Here is a 22,709-nt window from a genome sequence, read left to right as displayed (position 1 = left end):
AGCTGCTGAGATAACAGGCATGTGCCACCATGCCTAACAAGTTTTGAGTTTTTTAAAAATCATTTCACTTAGTCTTGAAATATAGGTATTTTTGTTTTCCAGATTGAATTACTCATAAACAAACAAGTGATGCTTTATGGGATTATTTAAAAAAAAAATAAGACTACAGAACCATCACAAAATTATGAAAACCTATAAAAATGATGTAACAAGTAAAAATATTGAGCAAAGAGATAAAGTACCCTTTCCTATACAATATATGTCATAACATTTTTGGAATTGTATTTCTCATAATAAAAGTATGTTGTTACTAATTCTGCCCTCATTTTTATGTTACTTTTAAGTTGTTTAAATAGCACAATAAAGAAGATTAAAATAAAGCCACAAATTCTGTTCTTAATTATTTTTACTATTCTGGGAATTATGTTCCTAGAAAACATTTCAGAACCACACGTTTCCTAGCATTCTTGATGTGTTTTTAGAAACACTATTTTCTTTTGCATATTGTTCTCAAGTATACATTTATATGTAGTGAAATTTTACTTTGGGGGGAAAAATTAACTTCTGATTGATCTAGATCCCAGCTGACTCTTCCTTTCTCCTGAAAACATCTCTCTTAGTCACTGTCCTTATCTTCATCCCTTAGAGTCATTGAATAAATATCAGAAAATAGAGGAAATGGAAAAGGAGAAAAAAAAATAGCAGACGTACTTACTACCCAAAGATAATCACTGTTTATTAGTCTCACCTTTTCCTGTCCTTAATTTGTATACCTGTCTTTGAGCAATTTATTCATTCAATAAATATACATCAAAGCACTATTCTAGTTGCTAGCGATGCAACTGTGAACAAGAAAGACAAGCTGTACCTTGGAGCTTATAATTTTAGAACAACAACAAGCACCATATAGGATAGGGCAGGCTGCACAACCCCTGGGTAAGGATGACAGGCGACAGGCAGGGAGGAGGGCAGAGTCTCTGGAGCAGGAGGCGTGCTCTTTTAAGTGGGGTGGTCATGAAGGCTCTTACTCCAAAGATGACCTTTGAGCTAAAACCTGATGATTCATGAGTAGATCTGTGGCTCTCTGGAGGAAGAGAATCCCAGATGGAAAATAGATAAATCCTGAAACCCTGCAGGAACCTGAGTGGCCTCTTGTGAGGGAATAAAGGAGTGGCAAAGAGCAGAGAGATGGGGATTCAGAGATAGGGCCTCCGACCAGGAGGCATTTGTAGAGATTCCTTCTTCCTCTGGGTCCCTGGAGGGTTGAGCAGAGTCATAATCTGACTGTTTAAATGACTACTCTGGGTGTTCTGTTGAGAATAGAGGGTACAGGCTGGAGAAAAGGGAAGGGACCATGTATAAGTCCACTGCTTTGATGGGGGGGGGGGGCGGGGATGGCAGCAGTTCAAGCCAGGGTGGAAGGGCAAGGAGTGGGTAGATTCTGTATCTGGGGGGGGGAGTAAGTGTGCTGTGCATCTCCAGTTATTTTTTAATCTCCCCCACTGACCCCACCTTCATTAAACAATCTTCATCCTCCCTTTCCCAGCCCCTGGCCATTCTGCCTTTTCTCTCTGAACATGACTCTTCTAGTTGTTACATGTAAGTGGAATCATAGTATTTGTCCTTCTGTGAGTAACCTACTTCACTTAGTGCAGTGTCCTCAAGGCTTACCCATCAGTTCCCTTGCTTTGAACACTCCCTATCTTTCCATGCATGTATGTCCACGTTGGGGCTTTTCCTTTCACGTGTTGGTATTGTTTCCACCTTTGGGTGATTGTGAATAGTGCGACCCTGAACATTCGGGAGATAGGACTGGGAAGGCTAGAGAAGTCAGTTTTTGAAGTAGTACAGATAAGATCTGCCATTGGATTGAATATACAGCTTGAGAGAAAGGAGGAAACAAGGATAACTTCTGTTTTTTTGGCCCAAGCAGTTGGAAGGATACAGTTTACATTTGCCAAGCTGAGGAAAACTGGGGTTTTGTGTTCTGCTCCCTTTTATTTTACATGGTGAAAGTATTCATGTCATGTAGTTAATAAACCATCTTCAGTAATACTGGTACAAGACCTCCCTTCTCTTCCTGCCAATTCTACATCTCTTTCCCACTCCCACCCCCAGAAAGAGCTATATTCTAAGTTTCATACTTTCCTTGGACTCCACAAAATATTTCTGTTGATTCATACTTGGCAGGGATGTGGGGAGGTAGTTTAACATACTTAACTTTTAGTGCATGTCACTCAACCTTTTTTTTTTTTTTAAGAAAAAAGACAATCTATATTGGAATAGGGTGTTTAGGGGGCTGAATCAATCTCTTCCCCTCGTTTTCTCCAGAACTCATAAATATCTAGCTGTAACTCTCCCCCAAAAAAACTTCATGCCAACACACCAGAAAACTAAGTAGACATAATTACCATATCTCCAGAATGGAGTCCCTGAGGTCTGGTGATTTTTACCTAATTCCTCCAAACACTAGGTTGTAAGAACTTATTTATCCAACAGTTATTTATTGAACATCTGCTTGGTGGTTAAGTACTTGGGTGGTTAGACTTAATCAAGATATATATCTTCCTATGATAGAAAGTATAGTCTAACAGGAAAATAAAGGAACGACTCAAAAATGAGCCATAGATGCCCACATACTGCAAATCCCGAAGTAGGATCAGCTAACCTAGTCCAGGGAGGATATGATCACTTATGTGCAAATTAAAGGGCAAGTAGGAGTCACAGATATAAGGCTCCAAGTGAGAGCGAGCACGACCACCTTCCAGGAACTGAAAAACATGGTATATAACTAGAGATGGGGACCAGCTTGGGAGATAGGACTGGGAAGCCTAGAGAAGTCAGATAGGAGAAGTCTATAAGTCATATCAAGAATTTTGTACTCTATCCCAAGTACAGGGAACTTATCCTCCTAGTCAGGGTCATCTATGACAACTTTGGCATCATGGAAGAACCCATGACCACAATCTAAGCCACACTGCCCCCCAGAAGACCAATGATGACCACCTCTGGAAAAGTGGCATGATGCAGATAGGGTTACCAGAGCATCATCTCTGCATCCACTGGCTCTGCCAAGGCTGTGGGCAAAGTCATCCCTGAACTGAATGGGGAGCCTACTGGCACGGCCTTCTGTGTGCCCACCCTCAAAGTGTCAGTAGTGGATCTGACCTTCCACCTAAAGAAAGATATCAGATGTCATGACTTCAAGAAGCTAGAGAAGCAGGCATCAGAGGGCCCCCTCAAAGGCTTCCTGGGTTACACCAGGGATGAGGTTGTCTCCTCCAACTTTAACAGTGATACACCAACTCCTCTCCCTTAGATGCTGGGGCCAGCATTGCCTTCAATGACCACTTGATCAAGCTCCTATCCTGGTGTGACAATGAATTTGGCTACAGCAACAGGATAGTGGACATTATAGTCCATGTGGCCTCCCTCACCCAACTCAGTCCCAAACATGCTGAGAATCTCCCTTTCTCCCAGTTTCCATTCCAGGCATCCCTGAACAGAGAGGGAGGGGCTTAGGGAGTTCTCCTGTCACGTGCATGCCATCAGGTAAAGCCCACTGCACCCCAGAAAATATCATTCCATGGGGTTATTTCCTATGGCTTCTAGAAGACTGACCTAAATTACTCTGCACTTGACTCTCCCACAGACTGCTGCTGCAGTTTCTTTACATCTTTACTAAACCTCGGGACATGAGCCCTTCTGCATGGAGGAATGCTTTCAAGACTAGTGACCACAGAACAGTTTCGTGAGATATTAACCTACAAGCAAAAGCAGTGCCTGACTTCAACACATAGTTCAGAAACTGAATTATCAAATTAGCAGGAATGAAAGGTTGTGACATGGATACACATTGTCAAATGCCTTTTTCAAAAGCTAATATATGGCTGGTGATAAGATAAATTGTACAGATCTATCTGTTCCACCATTACCCAATCTCACCCCCTTCCAACGGTGGTAGTGAGTTTTTAAAATCTGATGTAATTTGGTGCTGTTTTATGCCCAGAGAGGCCCAGCACTGTCTTATTAATTGCTTGCTGCTACTTCAGTGAATACTTTCCAGGTCTTCTGCCAATCTCTTGGGATCTCATCTATTCTTATAAAGAAAAGTTGGTTATTTTTATGATCAGAGATATTAACAGAATTTTATCTGTTTTTACCACTCATTCTCCTTTTCTTTAAGTTCTTTGTGAACATACGGAAGTTTTACATTTTTTGGTGAACATTTCCCTTTGTGGGGTTGTTGTATTTTTTCTTCTTCATTTTTAATCTTAGAAAGCCAGACACTTTTTTTGGTTGTTTTTATTGTTTTTAGTGTCGTTGCTGCTAGCATTAACTCTTGATGCCTTTAAAATTTATATTAATTTCACTTCCTGCATTCTCCTCTAAAAATAACAAACCAAGTTTGGCAGCACTGTTTTCTGAATAATTTTCCCACCGTAATATATTTTGCCTGTGCAGTTAGTAATAATTTCTATTTAAAAAAAAAAAAAAAATCTCCATTTCCTAAAATAACAAATTGAGATGGATGGCACTTTTATCAGTGATCAGTTACTTTGACCTGTATTTCAGTATTACATTTTGAAATATTAGATGACACAGCATATGTAATGATCTTGCTGTGTAAACTATGAAATTTATAAACTTACACTTAATTTGATATTGAGATAAAAAATTTCCTTCCTTGACACTCATTGGACAGATCACTAAAAAGAACAAGAGATGAGTGTTGAAAGAAATATGAAAATTAATGAAGAAAGGGAATTTGGTTAATAATCAATATTTAAAAAGTGGCCACATTTTGGTTACTCTTGGGTTTGATTCTTGCAGTCAACTAATAGCTGAGGAGACTGAGGCTAAGGTTGAGAAGTAACTTCCCCAGTCTGATTGCTGGGAGGGGACCATTTCTAAAGCTGCTTATCACTGGACCTGCTCTTGATGGGGTCCGTGGATATAATCTTAGGTTCTCCAAAGGGCCTTCTTTTATGAAAAGTCATCTGTCATTATCCAAGAGTAAGAGACAGCACACCTCTCTGAGCTTTCTGGTGAAAAAGGAGAGGTAGGCAAGGACCATGTTCTAAAGGTTGTAAGTAGGTGGCAGGTTGAACTCTGTCTCCTAAAAGAATGAACTTGGGCACAAGGAAAGTGAATTTCCCTCTCGGGTTGAAAATGTAGGTGCCAACAATAATGGATCACTGCCTTGTGGGTGGGACGGTAAGACCCTCTTACCTCTCCATGCCCCAGGCTTGACCCAATGTACAGCAAGCTCATATTTCCCCATTCTTTCCCTACACGTTCACATGGAAATTTCAGAACAATTTCTCTGCTGCAATTGCGTTTTCAGTCAGCATTGGTTTATTTTTGAAGCCCTTGTGGTCCGATTTAGAGCCAGCGTCCTCTGCAGAGACAAGCAGTTGCTTGTTCCCCATGCAGGGCCCATGCCCTCCTGTTTACCAGCTTTGTGCCCCCACCCACCCCAGGCTGATCCCTTCTCAAGCCCCCTCGGGGCCACTTTTGTGGCAAATTTCACAGGGTCTCCAGGAGGGGTGCTGGGGGCCACTTGGCACAGCCCACCAATCTCCCACATTCAGGGGAGGGTTTGCAGACTGCTCTCGGAGGAAGCCTGAGTCCAGCTCCGAACAGGCTGCTCCTGTTACCCCCATTGTCTTCTTTTCCCAGCTGACCTGCCTGTGAGTGGGGAGATGAGGAAAGTTAGAAACAAAACTGGTTTCTACGGAGCGAGGGGGAGCTTTCTTGTACAGAAAGGAAGGAAATACCTCTGTGGGATTTTATTTTTCCCCCCTCCTCGTCATCCAAAAAATACAAAGAGACTCTCTGTCTTAAATGCGAATGTCGGCTTTAAATCTTTTAGGTTTGGATTAACTCTGCAAAAGAAAAAAAAAATCTGACAGGCTTTCAGATATGACGCAGAAAAACTTTTCTCCCCTCAATTCATGTCGTTCATTTGTAAAGCCAAAGGCTGGTGGACTGAATAGTGGGCGCCAGTTGCCCCTCCATTCATAGTTAGCATCACAATAGTCAGAATTAGCAGCCCCAAGTCTGTCCACCACTTTCGCCTTTTCCGCCAGCAGACATTTAATTCAAGGTGGTGAAGGCAAGAATAAATCTTTCTTCTCTTGCCCCCCACATTAAAATATATTAAAAGTAAGCCAAGTAAATGTGGTATTTTTGGTTACATGACTTAGAATCTGATCTTACCTTTTCCCCCCAGAAGGAAAAGAAATGTGGGGGTTATTTATTTTTTACAGCCATTAACCTTACTAGAAAACTTCCTTCAATCTAAACAAAACCACTGACTTGATAGACATTTCCTATTACATAGTTATTGTTGGTTTTCACTATTGAGGATGTCAGCAAACATGTCCAGGATCATGTCTTGCTTATTAAATAAAGTGACTTTTATGTGAATATTTTTTTACCTTATTGTTGTTTAGCATATGGATACTATTCTGTGCAACCCCCATGGCAAATTTTCATTTTCTGAAATTTTTTGTAGTGGCGTGTTTTTATTTTAAATGTGCTCAGAGTTCTTCAGTCCTGTATAGCAAAAAAACCTTAGCATGCTTGAACTAAGGGTCTCTATCAATAAACATGTATTAGTACAGAAAAAAATTTAAGCAGTTTCTGGTCCTTAGTTGAGAGTCAAATGAGTAAGTAATCTGAAATATCAATTTTAAATTAATTGTCTTTATATTTGCTAAGGATTGATTAATTTAGATTATTTATGTGTAATTGTGAAACTGCATAGAAGGATTAAGCTAGGTCATTTTTTAATTCCTCAGCCATATCTGGTAAAAAATGAAAAAGAAATTTCCTGTGTGATTTATAGCAGGATGTGAATGTGCATGTGTTAGTTGATTACTTTTTAATGGAATTATAACAATACACTTAGGAATTTAGATGGGTACTCCAAATTTATTCTTGATAAACAAATAGACTCAAAGAAATAAAACCAAAATATTTCCTTAGGTTTTATTGTGCAACACTATTTCTTTTAAGCTCTGTATAATATAATTACATTACAACCTGAAAGGCTTTGATATGGCAATGTGAGATTTAAATAAAATGGAATTATTAAAGATATTTTAATATACTTGTATTTGGATTTTACACACTAGATATTTGTTTGACTTGAGCATAATTGATATACACTAATACAAGTTATATAAATCATTGAACAAAAACTCAGATTATTCCTAATAGCCAAAAACTAATCAAAGTGTGATTTTCATAGTAATGATTTATCCAGATGTTTAATCTCTTTTAATTTGATACAAAAGTAGAGTTGATTTTCATTTGCAAGAATTAGTAAATTTAGTGTGAGATTCATTTATATTATTATAATTTAATCCAGAATGTAATTTAAATTTGCTCCAAAAAATTGATGTTGATATTCTAAGTTGTAAAAGATGAAGGTTTATCACTCCATATACTGACCACAATAATAAAGCTTTCTTTTAAAACTATTAGCTGCTTGAGAGCAGGGGAAAAGATTGGTAAATGAATGTTTTAACACATGCAGCTTTAAATTCCAAATGTTTTCACAAGTTTGAACTCTCAGTTACAGTTACAGAATTATATCCTTAAAATTATTTGACTGAAGTCATAATAAGAACTGAACATGAACAATGTCTTTCTTGGTTTTTGAAGTATTATTGTTTCTGATGATTGATTGACGCAGGCAGCCATGCTGTTCAGTTCGGGAGTCTTTTGGACGGGCTTGCTATTTATTCCTGTGGCATCTTTGCTTCTGGACGTGATGTACAAGGTGTAAGTATTAACACCTGGTTCTACACACGGAAACACAGGTGCATATTGACCCTCACATTTCTCTGATGGAGACATCAACTCAAGCATGTAGTTTGCAAATTGTGAACTAGTGATATTAATTTTAAATAAAGAAGAAAGCATGATTTAGGCACTAAAAAATTAGCTTAGAAGATCAAATGAGAAGTAAAGCAGTTACTTTAATATTAGGAAGAAGTGAATTGATCGAATTGGAGAAAATTACATTAGGAAGTATTATTTAGAAATCAGCCAAAAACTGCACGTAGAGGGAGGGAAAACTTATTGTCTCCAAATACATTTTTTTTAATAATTATGAAAAGAAAGTTTTTGCTTATCTGATTCTCAACACATATATATAAGATATATATAAGATAGAGAATGGAAAAAACAAAAATTTTTCTCAAGGGTTATAATTTTAAAATATTATCTCTTCCTATTAAAAAAATATTATTGAAGTTTATATCACTCTAGGAGTTTTAATATTGTAAATCTAAACTATTTATTTAAGACTATTCCTATAACTAATGCTCAGTTTTACTCTAATTTTTAAAATTTTAATGAAACATTTTGTACTCCAGTTACTGTTGTACTTATCAACAGCCTGGTAATAAACTAGACACTAGTTTTATGGTCGCATAAGCATTTCCATGCAAATCCTTTTACCTTTCCCCTCCTGCCCCAGTATCAAGAGGACCGCTTTTAAAACCTTAGTAGATGAAGTTCAGGAGCTTGAAGCCAAATCTCAAGACCCAGGAGCAGTTGTGCTTGGGAAAAGGTAAGATGCATATTATGTGTGTTCTTTTCCAAGTGAAAGTTAGTGGTTGGAAATAAATGGCAAAATGTTTACTTATCCCGTACAATGAAACTGGCAGAATTATTGACAGATTTTGGAAGCAGAGAGATGTGGACTGTATCTGTCACTTACTAAGCTATGTGCAACCTTAGCCAAGTTGCTTAATGTTACTGAGCCACGATTTTTAACAAATAAAATGGGAATGATAATTATACTGTGAGAACTGAATAAAATACTATCAAGCATGTAGCATAGTGCACAGAACTTACAATGAGCATTCAGTAAATGGTAGTTATAAATATTATTGTTATTTAAATAAAAAGGATGAAAAAGGCTTTTAGCTTGAAACAACATCAATAATAAAATAGTATATAATCCACATCATAGAGTAACTTAGGGCAAAGTCCCTATAATGGCATTTGTGGCTCAGTGTGTCAGATATCAGCCTAGATACACGTCATCTATGAAGTGAATTTTATCTCCAAGTTTCCTTCCTCACCACCACCACCACCCACCAAAAAAAGCCAAGTTAGCTAATTGAGTTCACTAAATTCTCAAAGCATTATTAAAAAGGAAATTAATTGAAAGCACTCTGTAAAATAATCAATTATGAAAATAGTCCCATTTTTTTTTTTCCTTTCATCATACTAAAGGGAACAGAAGTTTTGTCGGAACCATAGGAACTGTTTTACCCTGGTGTATGTCACCTTAATCCTGATTCGGTATTTTCACAATGACACAATGGAGTAGGTGCCAGACTGGGGACTCAAGCTGAGCCTTGGCCTCCAGTTCTGTCTTCCTCTCCTTAGGCCAAAGGGCATATTGCACACCTGTGTGAGTCTCTCTTTAGAAAATAATAGCACTAACATTTGTTGAGCACTCACTACCTTCCAGGTGCTTCACTTGCAGTGAACATGCACTATCTCATTGAATCTCTATAACAACCCTGTGTAGATAGATCATCTCCATTTTTTCCCAGATGATGAAACTGAGGCCTAGAAAGACTAAGTTCCCATGTCTATCAGAGGTGGGCCATGAGTCCGTGCCAGTTCATTATAGAGCTCCCACTGTAAACCATTTGCTATTCTGCCTCTTTTGGCTGATTTTTCGAGTGTGGTACAGTAGCAAAAACAGCCCTCTGGTATCCCGACAAAGTACATAACCTCTTAAGCCAGTGGCCCTGTGTGTCAATGAGAATGGCAATACTTACTTTCAGAGTTGCAGGCTTTCTCCTCCCTCCACCTCCCGCTCCATCTGAAAATCTGCCTCTTGGGAAAGCATGCAGTCCCTGGTCTGGCATCCCAATCCCATAAGGTTTTCTTTCTCACCCCCCACATCCACCCCCATCTCACACTAAAAAGGGTCTGGTAAGAGTTCTCAGAAAATAGTGAATAAAACTGTTTAGTAACAATTATTAGAGAAAGATTACAGATGACACTGTTCCTATCCTTTGAAGTAAATTTCTCACATATTTGTGTCTTAATAAGCTTACATTAAGCCCCTCCCCATGACACTAAGTTTGCCTGATTTGCAGTGTATCAGATACTTTGACAATTAATAATCAGGCTGGAGGCTGATATGATGACTTCCAAGTCTGAAAGATTCAGTGAGTCTGTGGTGTATGTAATCTCTTCCATTAAATAAAATAAACCAGTGAGTCTATAAAGGACAGAACTAGATTCGACCATAAATGATTACCAACTTCTCCACAGAAAATATTTCAGATAAATTTCCCTGCTGCTGCCCAGATTGCTTGCCTAAAATAGCCATTCATCTTTTCTGAAGAACTCAGGAATGAGTTAGCTGTTAGGTGAATACCACAAACACCTGGTACAGCCCAGAACTCCCTTTTGCCGTCTCTGCCTGCTGGTGATCAGGTTGGTGATTAGCATGAGCATAGTGGCTTCATGCTAGAGGATAACTTAGGAGGGGTTTTTGAAAATGGTCTGGGAGAGAAGAAAGATAGCAGCTGGACAGAAAAGTTCTTGTGCTAAACCAGTTACATTCTAAGGCAGGTAAAGAATTGTCAGATAGGTTGTAGGACCAGGATTATTTGGGGAATGTTAAAGAATAAAATTGATGGGTCAGATTTCAAAACACCAAATTTTATCTACACTATGAAAAGTGGAGAAATTAGGATTTCTATATATTCTAGCAGTCTCAGATGTCTTTTGTTCCAAAACACCGTGATATTTTATGCCTCCCAGTCTGACCATGTACTCTTCCCTTGTCCGGGAGCCAATTCCCCTGTTACAAACTGGGCACTCCAGTTCCTACCTTTCAAAAGCCAGTTCAGACGCAGTTTTGTCAACTTTTCACATATAAAATTAAAGAATTCCTAGCCTAGTGTCTTTGTATTTTGTATAAACTTCCGTTGTTACATTTGTTGCATTGCAATAAATTGTATGGTCTACCATAGGTACATTTGTTTACCCTACTAGATTGAGCGCCTTAAAGGAAAGGCCTGTCTTAGTCACTATTGCGACCCAACAGCTAACCCAGCTCCAGGAACTCAGTAGCACTCTGTAAATACTTGTTGAGCAGATGAATGAATCACCAAAGAAATAAACTAAGGAATGAATGAAAATGGGTGGTTGAATGAATGAGTGCAAGGTGGGTGATGAATCCATGCTTGACATGTAGGGAATGAAATAATCATACATGGAACATGGAATTATAGAACTTATTCTTCCAAAAGTAGGTCAAGTCCAAAGCAGCAGTTGTTTACTTTGTCATAAGGTGAGTCAGCTCTTTAGAAAAATCTTCTCTGAGTTGATCATCCCAACAGACTGCTGTCATGCTCAAATTATGTATGGAATGCAAATATGTCAAAGCTAAACATGTGAATATTAATATTTATAATAATTTCTCATCTTTTTATTTTCAAACATGAGAATGTCGGTGGTGCTGGGGTGTGGCTCAGTGATAGAATGCTCACCTAGCACGGGTGAGGCACTGGGTTTGATCCCCAGCACCACATAAAAAAATAAATAAAAATAAAGTCATGTGTCCACCTACAACTAAAAACATTTTTTTAAAAAAGAGAATGTCTTTGTATAATAACTAATCCTTTCTAGTAATAATAGTATGCCACTTACCATGTCATCTAGGAAATTGGATATGTTCCATTAAATTAAAGGAAAAAAGTATATTTCATCAATCTAAGTATATTACCCATGAGCCATAGATGATGGTAGAAAGCAATTAAAGTCTGAAATGTTGGAGAATAGCCCAAACTTATTCTTGATTGGTATAAGCCTTGGCTTCTTTTTTTTTTTGGAGGGTGGGGAATACCAGGGATTTAACTCAGGGGCACTCAACCTCACCACTGAGTTACATCCCCAGCCCTATTTTGTATTTTATTTAGAGACAGGGTCTCACTGAGTTGCTTAGTGCCTCTCTTTTGCTGAGGCTGGCTTTGAACTCATGATCCTCCAGCCTCCCAGGCTACTGAGATTATAGGCATGTGCCACAGAGCCCAGCACTGGCTTCTTGTTTATGGAAGAGAAAATTGCTCCTAATGGTGAAACCCTGTGCTTTGCAGTAGCTGCCACATGATAGCTATTACATGAACGTGCTCCAACATTAGGGACCAGAAACTTCTACATTTCCAAAATTTTTTAAAACTCTTGAGATCAAACATTCCTTTTCTACATATTTTTAATAAACATTTGCTAGAAAACTCTGGGCCATTTGTCCTATTAGTAGTATAAAGACATTTGTAGTGTTTATTCTACAGTGTAAAGGTTTGTACTTCTATATCAGAAATATTAACTTTTTTGGAAAATGAGCCTTCCAGATCCCACTTCAGTATTACTTTCGTAGGATGCATGTAACATCTTACCATTTCTGAAACAAACCAAAAAAAAATTGAATTCAAAAACTTAAGGTTTATAGTGAGATTATAGACACTGTGTGCTGTTGGAGATGGGGCAACTATTCTAGAGTATCATCAGAGTGTGTGTGAAGCCTTGCATCTTACAGACAGGCAGATGTGGTCATAAGACTCTGGATTTTCTTGATTTTTCTAGCTGTAGACATTACCAGCATAGCCTCACCAGCCTCCACTAACTAGAAGCTCATGCTAAGATCTTCAGGCCTGTCCTCACCAATTTGCCCATCACATTGTCTGACCCCACAGCCTTTAGCATAAAAGAGCACAGGGGATGTGGAGCATCAGATCGCTTGGTCACATGGACAGTGAGGTGGCTCGCTCCCAGCCTCTCTTTGTATTGTTTATCTTAACCAAAGGCAATTTTATTGTCACCTCAGAACTAATAGAAATTGTATTACTCGATTTCACACTTAATTTTATGTCAGTAGGATGTAAATACCAGAGGGGATTGAAGGTAGAGGGATGTGTCAAATGTTTTTCCTCATCCTACTCTCATCAGAGGAAATGTTTCTTCCCAGCATTTATAAAGAAAAGGGACAGACGGATGAAATGTTATCTCTTCCAGGGCAGAGACCAGGCCTGTTACAATCATTCATCTTCTCACCACCACTCCTGCTTAGCACAGGATAGCTGTCACATTCTGTTCTTTAAACATTCAATAAATAAATTTCTGGAGATTCATTTTAATGAGTCAACAAAAATAGCTTGCCTATCCAATATATAAACAAATGCCAAGTTTACCACCCTTCAAATATCACTTAAATTACCTTAAAGCAGTGTATTCCAGTACATTCCAGAAATGTCAATGGATTTTTACAAGCACTATTTCTTTTAGTGTGTCTAAGAAAAATATTACATTCAAATGTAGTATCTTTTCACTTTCCTCCACCAAATAACCAAGTTGCAACATTTTCCAGGGTTTGGAAATAGAGTAGCAATATTTAAATGGGAGTTGCTGTGTAATTTCATCAAACAAACTTAGAATTTGTATAGCTTGGTATGTAAATGAAAGGCCGGACAGATTGAGTAAAACTACTAGGTACAAGTTGTGAATTGATGAGGTTTTAGTGAGAAGTTATCTTCGTTTCTTTCTTTTTTTTTCTTTTTTTTTATTTTCTCATACTGTTAAGCTCTTCAACAAAAACTGAATTTTTAATAGATCTATTAATATTAATGTGATCAGTACCTTTTATTATGTGACTTGGTAGTTATTATATCAGTACCTATAAATATTAGTGACATAGAATTGCATACATTCTGAAATGACTAGTAGTTCCCTAGTATTTGGATAGAGCTGGAGGAATTCAATTCCCTATCACTTCTTATTTATGAAGCACCCTCCTAAGAATGGCGTTTATATTCTGGAGGAGGGACTCTTCTCTCTCTACAAGAACTAAAGCAAGAAGTTCAAAGTAACTAGGGAAAGACAAAGCAAAACAACAAGAGCCCAGTCTTTTCCTTAGAAAAAGATGGAATGAGGCTATAGAAATTAAAACCCATGTATGGCAATAGACGTCTTGCATTGAGCTAACAAAGTACATTTTGTGATGATCTCTGTTCCAGTTGTTCTTTATAATAAATTCCTTAGGATCTGGGGGGATAAAGGGTGGGAGTGACTACCATTTGTTGAGTGCTTCCTAAGTTTCAGTCACTATGCTGACAGGTTCCTAAACCCTCACAGTCTGCTTGAGTTTTACGTATTGTCCTCTCCCTGTTACGTACGAGATGACTGACTGAGAAAGGTTTACCTATAATAAGGAACAGACTCAGAATCAAACCAAAATAAGACTCCAAAGCCTAAGCTTTTCTTGAGTAATGTACTACTTTCACAAGAAAGACTTTTTTAGTGCTAAAAAAAAAAAAAAAAAAAAAAATGACATCATCTTATATGTTTCGGTTGCCATTAACATGAAAGGTAGAATTCTTCTTTCTTCATTAACACTTTAGTGTTATAGTATTAAAGGTCTAGTGCATTTAGGAAATCCAGCCTGAAGCCTGAAAAGTATATTTGGGGCAGAAGAAGATGGCATCATGATACATTGCCATCCCCCAGTCCTCTGTAGTCATCTCAAACACCAGAGATGGCTAGGCACCCCATCCTCAAAAGCTCTGCTCACAAAATAAGGCCACCTGCTGTTAAGCCAGCCCCCTTCCTCAGAGCAGTTACATATTTTAGTATCCCTCAGAGTCCAGGGGCCTGTAATGTTAGAGCATTTAAAGGGTAGAGTAAGAAAAGGGACTTGGTTCAAATGGCCCTTTCTCATTCTTTATAGCTGTTTATGTCACTGACAGGAACAAGTTTTGCAACTGATTACAGAACCACTGGAGTCTTAGATTCGTTTTTCTGGTTTTAATGCAGCTAATTCCCAGTGACAATAAAATATGTCTAATAAGTATTAGTTAATATCCCCAGACTTTTAAAAAAATGTGTAGAAGATTACTACAGATGTCAACATTTCTAAATATTTTTCCTTCAATTTTTGCGTAAATGTATGTGTGATTCATTTACACAGTGAATTCACTTTGTAGAAGATTCTTTATATATTTATAGGGCATTATTCCATTTCAGCATCTCAAAAAAATTGGTAAAAACAGAACCAACATTATTTCATGTAAATTGCTGTAAGTGACTTAACTAAAGCTTTTTTAGTGGGAGAAAAGCAAGATAGAAATTTTTCAACTGAGATCCAGTTATTAAAACAAAATCATATAAACATTTGCTCTAACACATGTGAATAACTGGTAGTGCTTATTGCATCCTTTGATATCAAAGCAAAGTTTTGAGTAAGTCAACCAGTAGAGGAATGGGAAGATTAATGATGTTGTTCAGTACATTTCAGAATTACTCAAATTCATCTATTCCACAAATATTTGAGTTGCTATCATGTGAGGCACTGTTTTATGTGCATTGGGGTGGTGGGGCGGGGCAGATGCATGATCTTCACAGCGTGGGTTTAGAAGTGGCCTAATTTGATTTCAAGATTTATATCTGTAGAGATCATTCTAAACATTTATGGAAAAATAAATATTTTTCCTTGTTCTTTAACCTACTATAATTTTTTCCGAAAATACTTTTCTATTTTAAGATGAAATTAAGATACATTTTAAACCCTAGTAGAATGGTAATGGAATGCTTCTAATTAAAAAGTCTGTAAAATGTGTTCTTTGCATAATTTTAGGATTTCTACTAACACTATTATGTTGTACCGGTTCTGAATTTCCATTTGACTTCATAAAACACAGAGGATTGAGGAAATCTCACTTTTTACTGGATTTTTATTAGAGACAAAACTCTTCCTTAGCTATGTCTTCCCAAAGACATGAAATCTCATTTGCTGTTGGAGAAAATGTAGTTAAAGGAATGGTGGGGCTGGAGTGCTCTTTTGTTTGAGTCTACTTTCCCTGGTGCTCCCGGGGGACCCACTGGCTCTGATGAGTTGATAATTCATTTCACACGTTTGCACCTGTTCCCGCAGCCTCACCGAAAGAGCACAACTGCTCAAGAACGTCTTTAAGAAGAACCATGTAAATTTGTACCGCTCGGAGTCATTGCAACAAAACCTGCTCCGTAAGTATTTACTTTAAATAAATTCTCTTTCTCTTCCATTACTGTCTCCTGGCATTTATCAGAGCAGTATTTTGACTTAACTATTTAAAATCAACACCTAAGTCAAGTTTTTCATATCTGCAACATGTTATCTAAATAATTAACAAGCACTCATGGATCACAACCATCTTACTATTTATAAATGGAGCATTTTTAAATCTCTCTGTTTTGCTTAAAAGAAAAACAAGGATATTTCCACATTCCTTGTTTCCTTAAATCTTCAAAAGAACCAGTAAGATAAATCTTAACTCCTAAAAGCTGCCTCTCTGTTGTTATCTTTTCTACTTGAATAACTTTGCTAGAGCTTTTCAGCTTTCATATAGCACAAGGAAACATATATTTTCCTCCTCAAAAATATTTATGAATAGAGTTGTAAGAAATAATTCTCTAAACATTTCAAGGATCTAAAAGAGAAACTAATATATAAAGCTCCATAGTGAAATTATTTGAGTTAGTAATATATCTTTGGTTTCATGTTGTTTCCACATATGATTTATGTTTATATACTTATTTTTTTTCAAATATTTAATGCTTTTGCTCATTTTACTTCTGGTGACCTTTTCTAAAGATGTAATCCCCTTACGGGTCACTTCTTATCTCCAAACTCCCTCCAACCATGTTGGGACATAAGTGAGTTCTTTTATAGACACTAAGAGCCCAGGAGAAGGTCACCCATAGGAAGCAACCACTTTCCCACCATCAGCAGCTATTTGTGTGTCTCTCCTCTGCCATTTTTTTTAATGAACAAATAATTGTATATACTTATGGAGAACGATGTGATGTTTTGACATGTTTACATGGTGGAAGTATTAAATCAAGCTAACCGTGCCTCCCTCCCTCCCTTCCTGCACATGGCTTTTCCATCCCTCTCACCCACCTGACCCGTCTAGAAATGTGTGCACCTGCTCCCCTAGATTCCCTCACCCACTCCAGTAGTGGGGAAACAAAAAGAAGTGGGGAGGGTGGACTTGAGAAGCAGAGCAAAGGGCTGAGGGGGATTTGAGGGCACCTGCCCAGTTGAACACAGAGCAGAAGACATAAAAACTACGTGAGCAACCTAGTCATTCCACTCTCCATTTTGCAGCTGAGTCTGTGTCTTTTTTCCAAACATTAAAAATTAGTGTCTTGTGCCTTTGAAGGTGGTAAGGATTCATTAGTACTTCAACTTAGACAATATGTACTCAAAACTCAGAATAACAGTGATTTCCAGCAACTTCATGATGATGATTTCTGTTTTATCCTTAACATACAGATGGGTATGCTTTCTCTCAAGATGAAAATGGAATCGTTTCACAGTCTGAAGTGATTAGAGCCTATGATACCACAAAACAGAGGCCTGATGAGTGGTGATGGGGAGGGGCTGAGAGGCCGGCCCTGCTACATCTCTAAAGAGAGCCACTGCAACCTAAGGTCGTCACTGCAATCTGCTGACCAATTCCAGTCTGGTCTATGGAGAGGAAAGGTGGATCTGAGCTCATCTCTTTGATGGGCCTTCAGATCCACGTACATTGCAGACATAGTGCTGTGTAGCTGCACTGTAACACCATCTTTCTCGGATTTTTAAAGTGTCCGCTAAGGCTTTGTATACAGAAATTAAAAATGACCTCGTGTCTTGCCGGAGTGTTTTCTTAATCCAAGAGCAGGTTGGTCTTCTCACACCATTGCTCTGGGTCTGTAACTGTCAGTTCACTGGCTGTACCACAAGGCGACCAGCCATTTGGAAGCTCTAAAAATGATGTTCAGCTAAAGGTACTCTTGATATCCAGACCTAGATTTCAGGATATGCTGAAGCAAACCAGCATTCTTAAGGAACTGACTCACCTTACTGAGCATTTCTAAACAAGGCATTAATAAGTGTTTGTGTCAAAAATTGTCTTGATAAATGTTTGCCAAAGAAGTTCAGTAAGTGTATTTCTCATTCAGTAGTCATTTGCCCAGAAATTTAAGAGAAAGTTTACTTCCAGTTCTGCTGTAACATCTGCATGCTTGACTTTTCAAATGTGAGAGTGATTTGCAAAAATTAATATTTCAAGGCATTTGCTACTCCAATCTGTGATGTTGCACCTTCGGCCTTACAAGTGCTTCTTTGTTGTTTGTGTTGTTTCTTTGTTCAAGTTAAAGGGCACGTGTGCTAATGTGACTGTCGTTACAATGCTGATTTTTAAAATTTTATTTATGTCTCAGTCATTTCTGATAGTCTCATCATCCCTTAGACTTTTCTAAAAGTCTGGCTTCTGCTGTAGATTGAGTGATGTCATGTTGTCTTAAAGTTTTCCCTTGTAAGAAAATTATGCTTATTACACATTTATGTGGGGTTTCCAAAGCTTTCTGTTAAGATACTTGGAATAATGTGTCGGATCAATGCATGGGCTTCTGTAATGTGCATAGGCTCAGCTCTTGTAATGTGTTTTGTTCTCACTATTTGTTCCCACTAGAGATGCCTGCTCACTTATGTAGCATACTATGTGTTACGGTGACTGTCTCTGTCCTTAAGACTTGATTATTTCACAGTTCACTCATCAAGCTGTTTCCAAAATTGGTCATGTACTGCTTATTAGGACAAATAAGTAGTACACTTTTCCCATTTTAAAAAATACCTATTTTACCCAAGCCCATAATGCTACAAAGAACATTTTCATCATGAATAGAGTTCATTTAATGTGTTTTAAAATGTATGTTGAGCTTAATTTTTTTCAGCATTTCCATGATGTCTCCTGAAAATGCCTATTTTGCTACCAACGATAAATGGTGAAGGGGCTGTTTAAAAAACACAACCAGTTTTCTACACTATTTTTAGAATAATGCTTTCATTTAAAAAGAAAAAAAAAGGAATTCTAGTTTTCAGATATATTTCAGAGATAGAAGCAAACTTTTTTGCCTTTTATTCAAAAGCCTGTTTGCCTTTAAGTGGACTTACCAGCAAAATAGGTAATACTTCAAAGAAAATCCACTAGAATTGAGAAGAGAGATGATTTCCCAAACTGTCCCCTGAGTTTAATCACTTCATATTTTTCCCCCTTTTTCTGGATCAAGATTTAAAATTATAATGTATACTGTTTCTTCCTCTGTATGTGCAGCCAGATACCAGTATGTACATTTCTACAAATAAGAGGTCATAACACATACACACAGTTCTCACCTAAAGGAAACACGGGGGTTTACACACTTCAATTTTCAGACCCTCCCATTTTGGGATTCAGATTAAGAGAATCATGAATCAAAACATCTAGCAAGACCACGGGTGTAGAGTCTTAAGACCATCTTTGAAATTCTGAAATCACAGACTTGAACTGTCTGTCAAATGGATGTTCAGAGAGGCTCTTCCTGGGTCTCCCCGGGTGGTAGTTGAGGCCAAACCACAAAAATCCACAAGAATGAAGAGCATCCCTCCAGAGAAATACTCCAGAGCACTTGCAGAGAAGAGCTGTTTCCCTGTGCCACACCTCATCAGTGGCATCCTTCTCCAAAATTTTAGGATCAAATCATTAGAATAGAACTGAATTTTCCAACTGAAACATGAAAATTGAAAATTTTAATTTTATCTTGAAACATGGATTGTTTTGGTGGAGCTCTTCAACATGAAAAGAATACTCCTGGTTAATCAATATACACCTTCGTGATCTGAAATGTGACTAATTTATGCCTTTTCATCCCATGATTATTTTTGAATTGTTGATGTTAAGTCAATCTCTTTGCTTATTGGGTGGGGTTAGGGATAGGAGGCAGGGAGTGACCATTTTGATAAAACTTGAAATATAGCATTGCAATTGCAGTAACTTTATAGTAGTACTTAAATTAGAGAAAATACTCCCCCCCCCCCCCAAGTCTTTAACCTTCCTGAATTGGTAAAAAGACACATGGTTTTACTAGGATGAAAATAACCAGTCAAAGTGACTTTTAACATGTATATTCTGAAACAAAGGACACGTACTCTTCAGTTTAAAAGTCCCTCGTAGGGACCCTGGCAAATGCTAACAATGTTTACAATTCAGAAAATACTATGTGTAGTAGAAAATCCTCACTCCTTTAGCATTGGAAAGTTGGGAGGTACTTCTTTAATGTTGGATAGTACAGAGTGGTATTATTATGGAATTTCTAAATGTTTTTATATATACATATAAAAATCTGTCGGTGTCTCACACCCAGAAAGATGCTATATTGTAGAATTTATTAGCAGGAAAACAGTGTTTCTCAGGAATGTAGTAAATTTTAAATTATGAGTGTGCTTCCTGTCCTCCCGCCTCCACTCCAGGCTCTCGAGAGACAGTGCCAGCACTGTTGCTAACTCACTGGAAAACTTTCTCCTAAGCGAGTCAGGTTCGTGTGTATTCTGCTAAGTAGGGTGAGCCATTTACACGAGTTGTATAATCAGTGAGTGGAATCAGTGATTCCTCTTAATTTCTGGGGAGGGGGTGAATTATAGAAATCAGTCAGTATTCTATCATTAAATTTTATATTTTAATCTTTCAATTCAGCCTTCTAACTATCCAGTAGGAAAAGTCACATGATAGTTTGTCCTACATTGTATGCACTTACAACCTGTCATTTAAAGCGTTCTTTTGGGAAATGAATGCTAGTCAAAAAGTAATAGATTGTATGTTTGTAATTTATAAATTATTTATAATAGTGTCATAAGTATTACCGGTATTACAAATCATCGAGGTTTATTTTCATGCAGTTGCCCTTGGTTTTAAAATTTATTTCATTAAATAAATCTTTAATCTTATAAAGAAACATCTACACAAAAATTGACCATGAAAATGCCCAGCCCACTCACATCACAATGACCAGTCTGTGGAAATCTTTTTGGAAATTACTGACAGTAACATCATGCAGTTCAGTGCCTAATAAATGCTTTTTAATAATGAACATTTCTATAATGCCTCTTAAAGATACCATACTCTGATTTTTCTCACATTAAAATAACTGAGGTCCCTTGTGAAACTTAGTTATACTTTGCTGCATTTTAATTAACCTTCAACAGCTATTAAAATGGAATGTAAGCTAAATTTTGAAGGAAAGGAAATAAATGTTTTCCATTTTTCATCTTGATTTATTTTCTGTATGAGAGCAGCTGTGTTTTTGATAGGTTTATGGTTTGCATGAATTAATATTTAAAGTGATCTAGGCCAGTGCATGGCTATTGCTATAAATCTAATGTTTATTTCTGCCTTATCAAATCCTGTCATGGCCTATCTGAAATTTAATATTCAGTGGACATATTAATTGATCCTCCATACAACATTTTTAATAAATAAATAAATTTTACAAACAAATTTGAACAAATTTAATTGATTCTTTTGTTTAACTTGCCTCTGAGAACTTTTCTTAATAAAGCTCACAAAACTTCTCAGCAAATAAATCTCCCTTAAATAGGAAAAAAAACTAGATTTCACATTTGCTTATTTTGAATTAATAACAACTTTCCATAGGTAAGTCTGCCCTTGCAAAGATGTGGGCAGAATATTAAAAATATCTATTTTTATGTTTCATGGTTCTAGAATAGAAGCCATAAATGTAGTAAATACTGTTTGTTGTTTAACTACTTCAAGCTTCATTTTTCACATTTTCAGGTTTATTAGGTAAAAATAAAAAGGCAGCCTTGGAAGGCAGCTATGGAAAACTGCAGTTTGCATTAAAGATAAAGTACTATTTTCAGCTCCATAAGAAACCATTCCTGCTGAAACTGCTATAGAAATTGTAAAGCTGCATGAGTGAGGAGTGTGAATTTTGTGATTATAGTAGTTTTCTCAGGTTTGTTTATCTTGATGTAAAATGCACTGTGTTTTATAAATAGTTATTAAAGTTGAGTAATATTCATTTCTATGCAGTGTTACATGTCTTTGGCCTTTTGTGAATGTGCATGTTTTAAACTGCAAATTTTAAACATTTTGTCCTCTAATTGTTATTCAAAATGAAATAAACTTTACCATTACATAAAGAAAGTTGTAGAAGTTTTGTTTGCTAGTTTTAGATTTATATCCCTTTATAAATTCTTCAAATCCCAGCAACTAGTCTGAGAAGGTATATCCATTTAATAGCATTTTAATATATTTTTTCTACACCCCCCCCCCCGTGGTACACAGAATATCCCTTCATTTTAATCCAACTAAGTGAAACATGAGATGAAGTATATTAACTCCAATTTGGTAAGAGGAATTTTGCATCTTCAGTCAGAAAGCCTCCCAGGATTGTCCCCATTACATATTTAAATCAACTTGCAAGTGAACAGCTAATTCATGTCTCCATTCTTTCCTGTTGGGTGAATCTCTTAGATTTTCTAAACTGATTTTTTTTTTCTAGTGCATGAGAAAGTGGCCAACTTTCACCAATATCGTTTGAAGGAGGTAACCAGAAAGTGATAAAATTGAACATATAAACCAAAAGTGCAGGAAAATACCAGAAATAAGAACAATAGCTTTATGAAAAATAAGCATTCTTGGGCTGGGAATATAGCTCAGTTGGTAGAGTCCTTGCCTCGTATACACAAGGCTCTGGGTTCTAATCCCCAGCACCACAAAAAAAAAAAAAAGACTCCTTTTGTAAAAGCCAAATCAATGAGGCTTCAATTCAAATCAGTAATTTGCTGGAATAGGATTATT

General features: G+C 37.1%; 1 protein-coding gene across 4 annotated transcripts in view; it reads left to right on the top strand.

Annotated features, from left to right (window-relative positions):
- Atp8a1 (ATPase phospholipid transporting 8A1) overlaps positions 1–22,052 on the top strand; it is a 213,183-nt gene extending 191,131 nt beyond the window's left edge. For all 4 annotated transcript variants that reach the window (XM_058582796.1, XM_046455993.2, XM_058582822.1 and 1 more), the window contains 4 exons: positions 7,706–7,794; positions 8,495–8,587; positions 15,977–16,068; positions 17,360–22,052. In XM_058582796.1, coding sequence (XP_058438779.1) covers positions 7,706–7,794; positions 8,495–8,587; positions 15,977–16,068; positions 17,360–17,457 — 372 coding nt within the window. In that variant the 3' untranslated portion in view covers positions 17,458–22,052. The remainder of the gene's footprint in view (positions 1–7,705; positions 7,795–8,494; positions 8,588–15,976; positions 16,069–17,359) is intronic.
- Positions 22,053–22,709: the final 657 nt, after the last annotated feature.

The sequence above is a fragment of the Marmota monax genome, unplaced genomic scaffold, assembly GCF_021218885.2.
Source record: "Marmota monax isolate L192 unplaced genomic scaffold, Marmota_monax_Labrador192_F-V1.1 WCK01_AAM20220418_F8-fsc00025, whole genome shotgun sequence".
NCBI classification, from domain to species: Eukaryota; Metazoa; Chordata; class Mammalia; order Rodentia; family Sciuridae; genus Marmota; species Marmota monax.
This window is presented reverse-complemented; position numbering and strand designations above follow the sequence as displayed.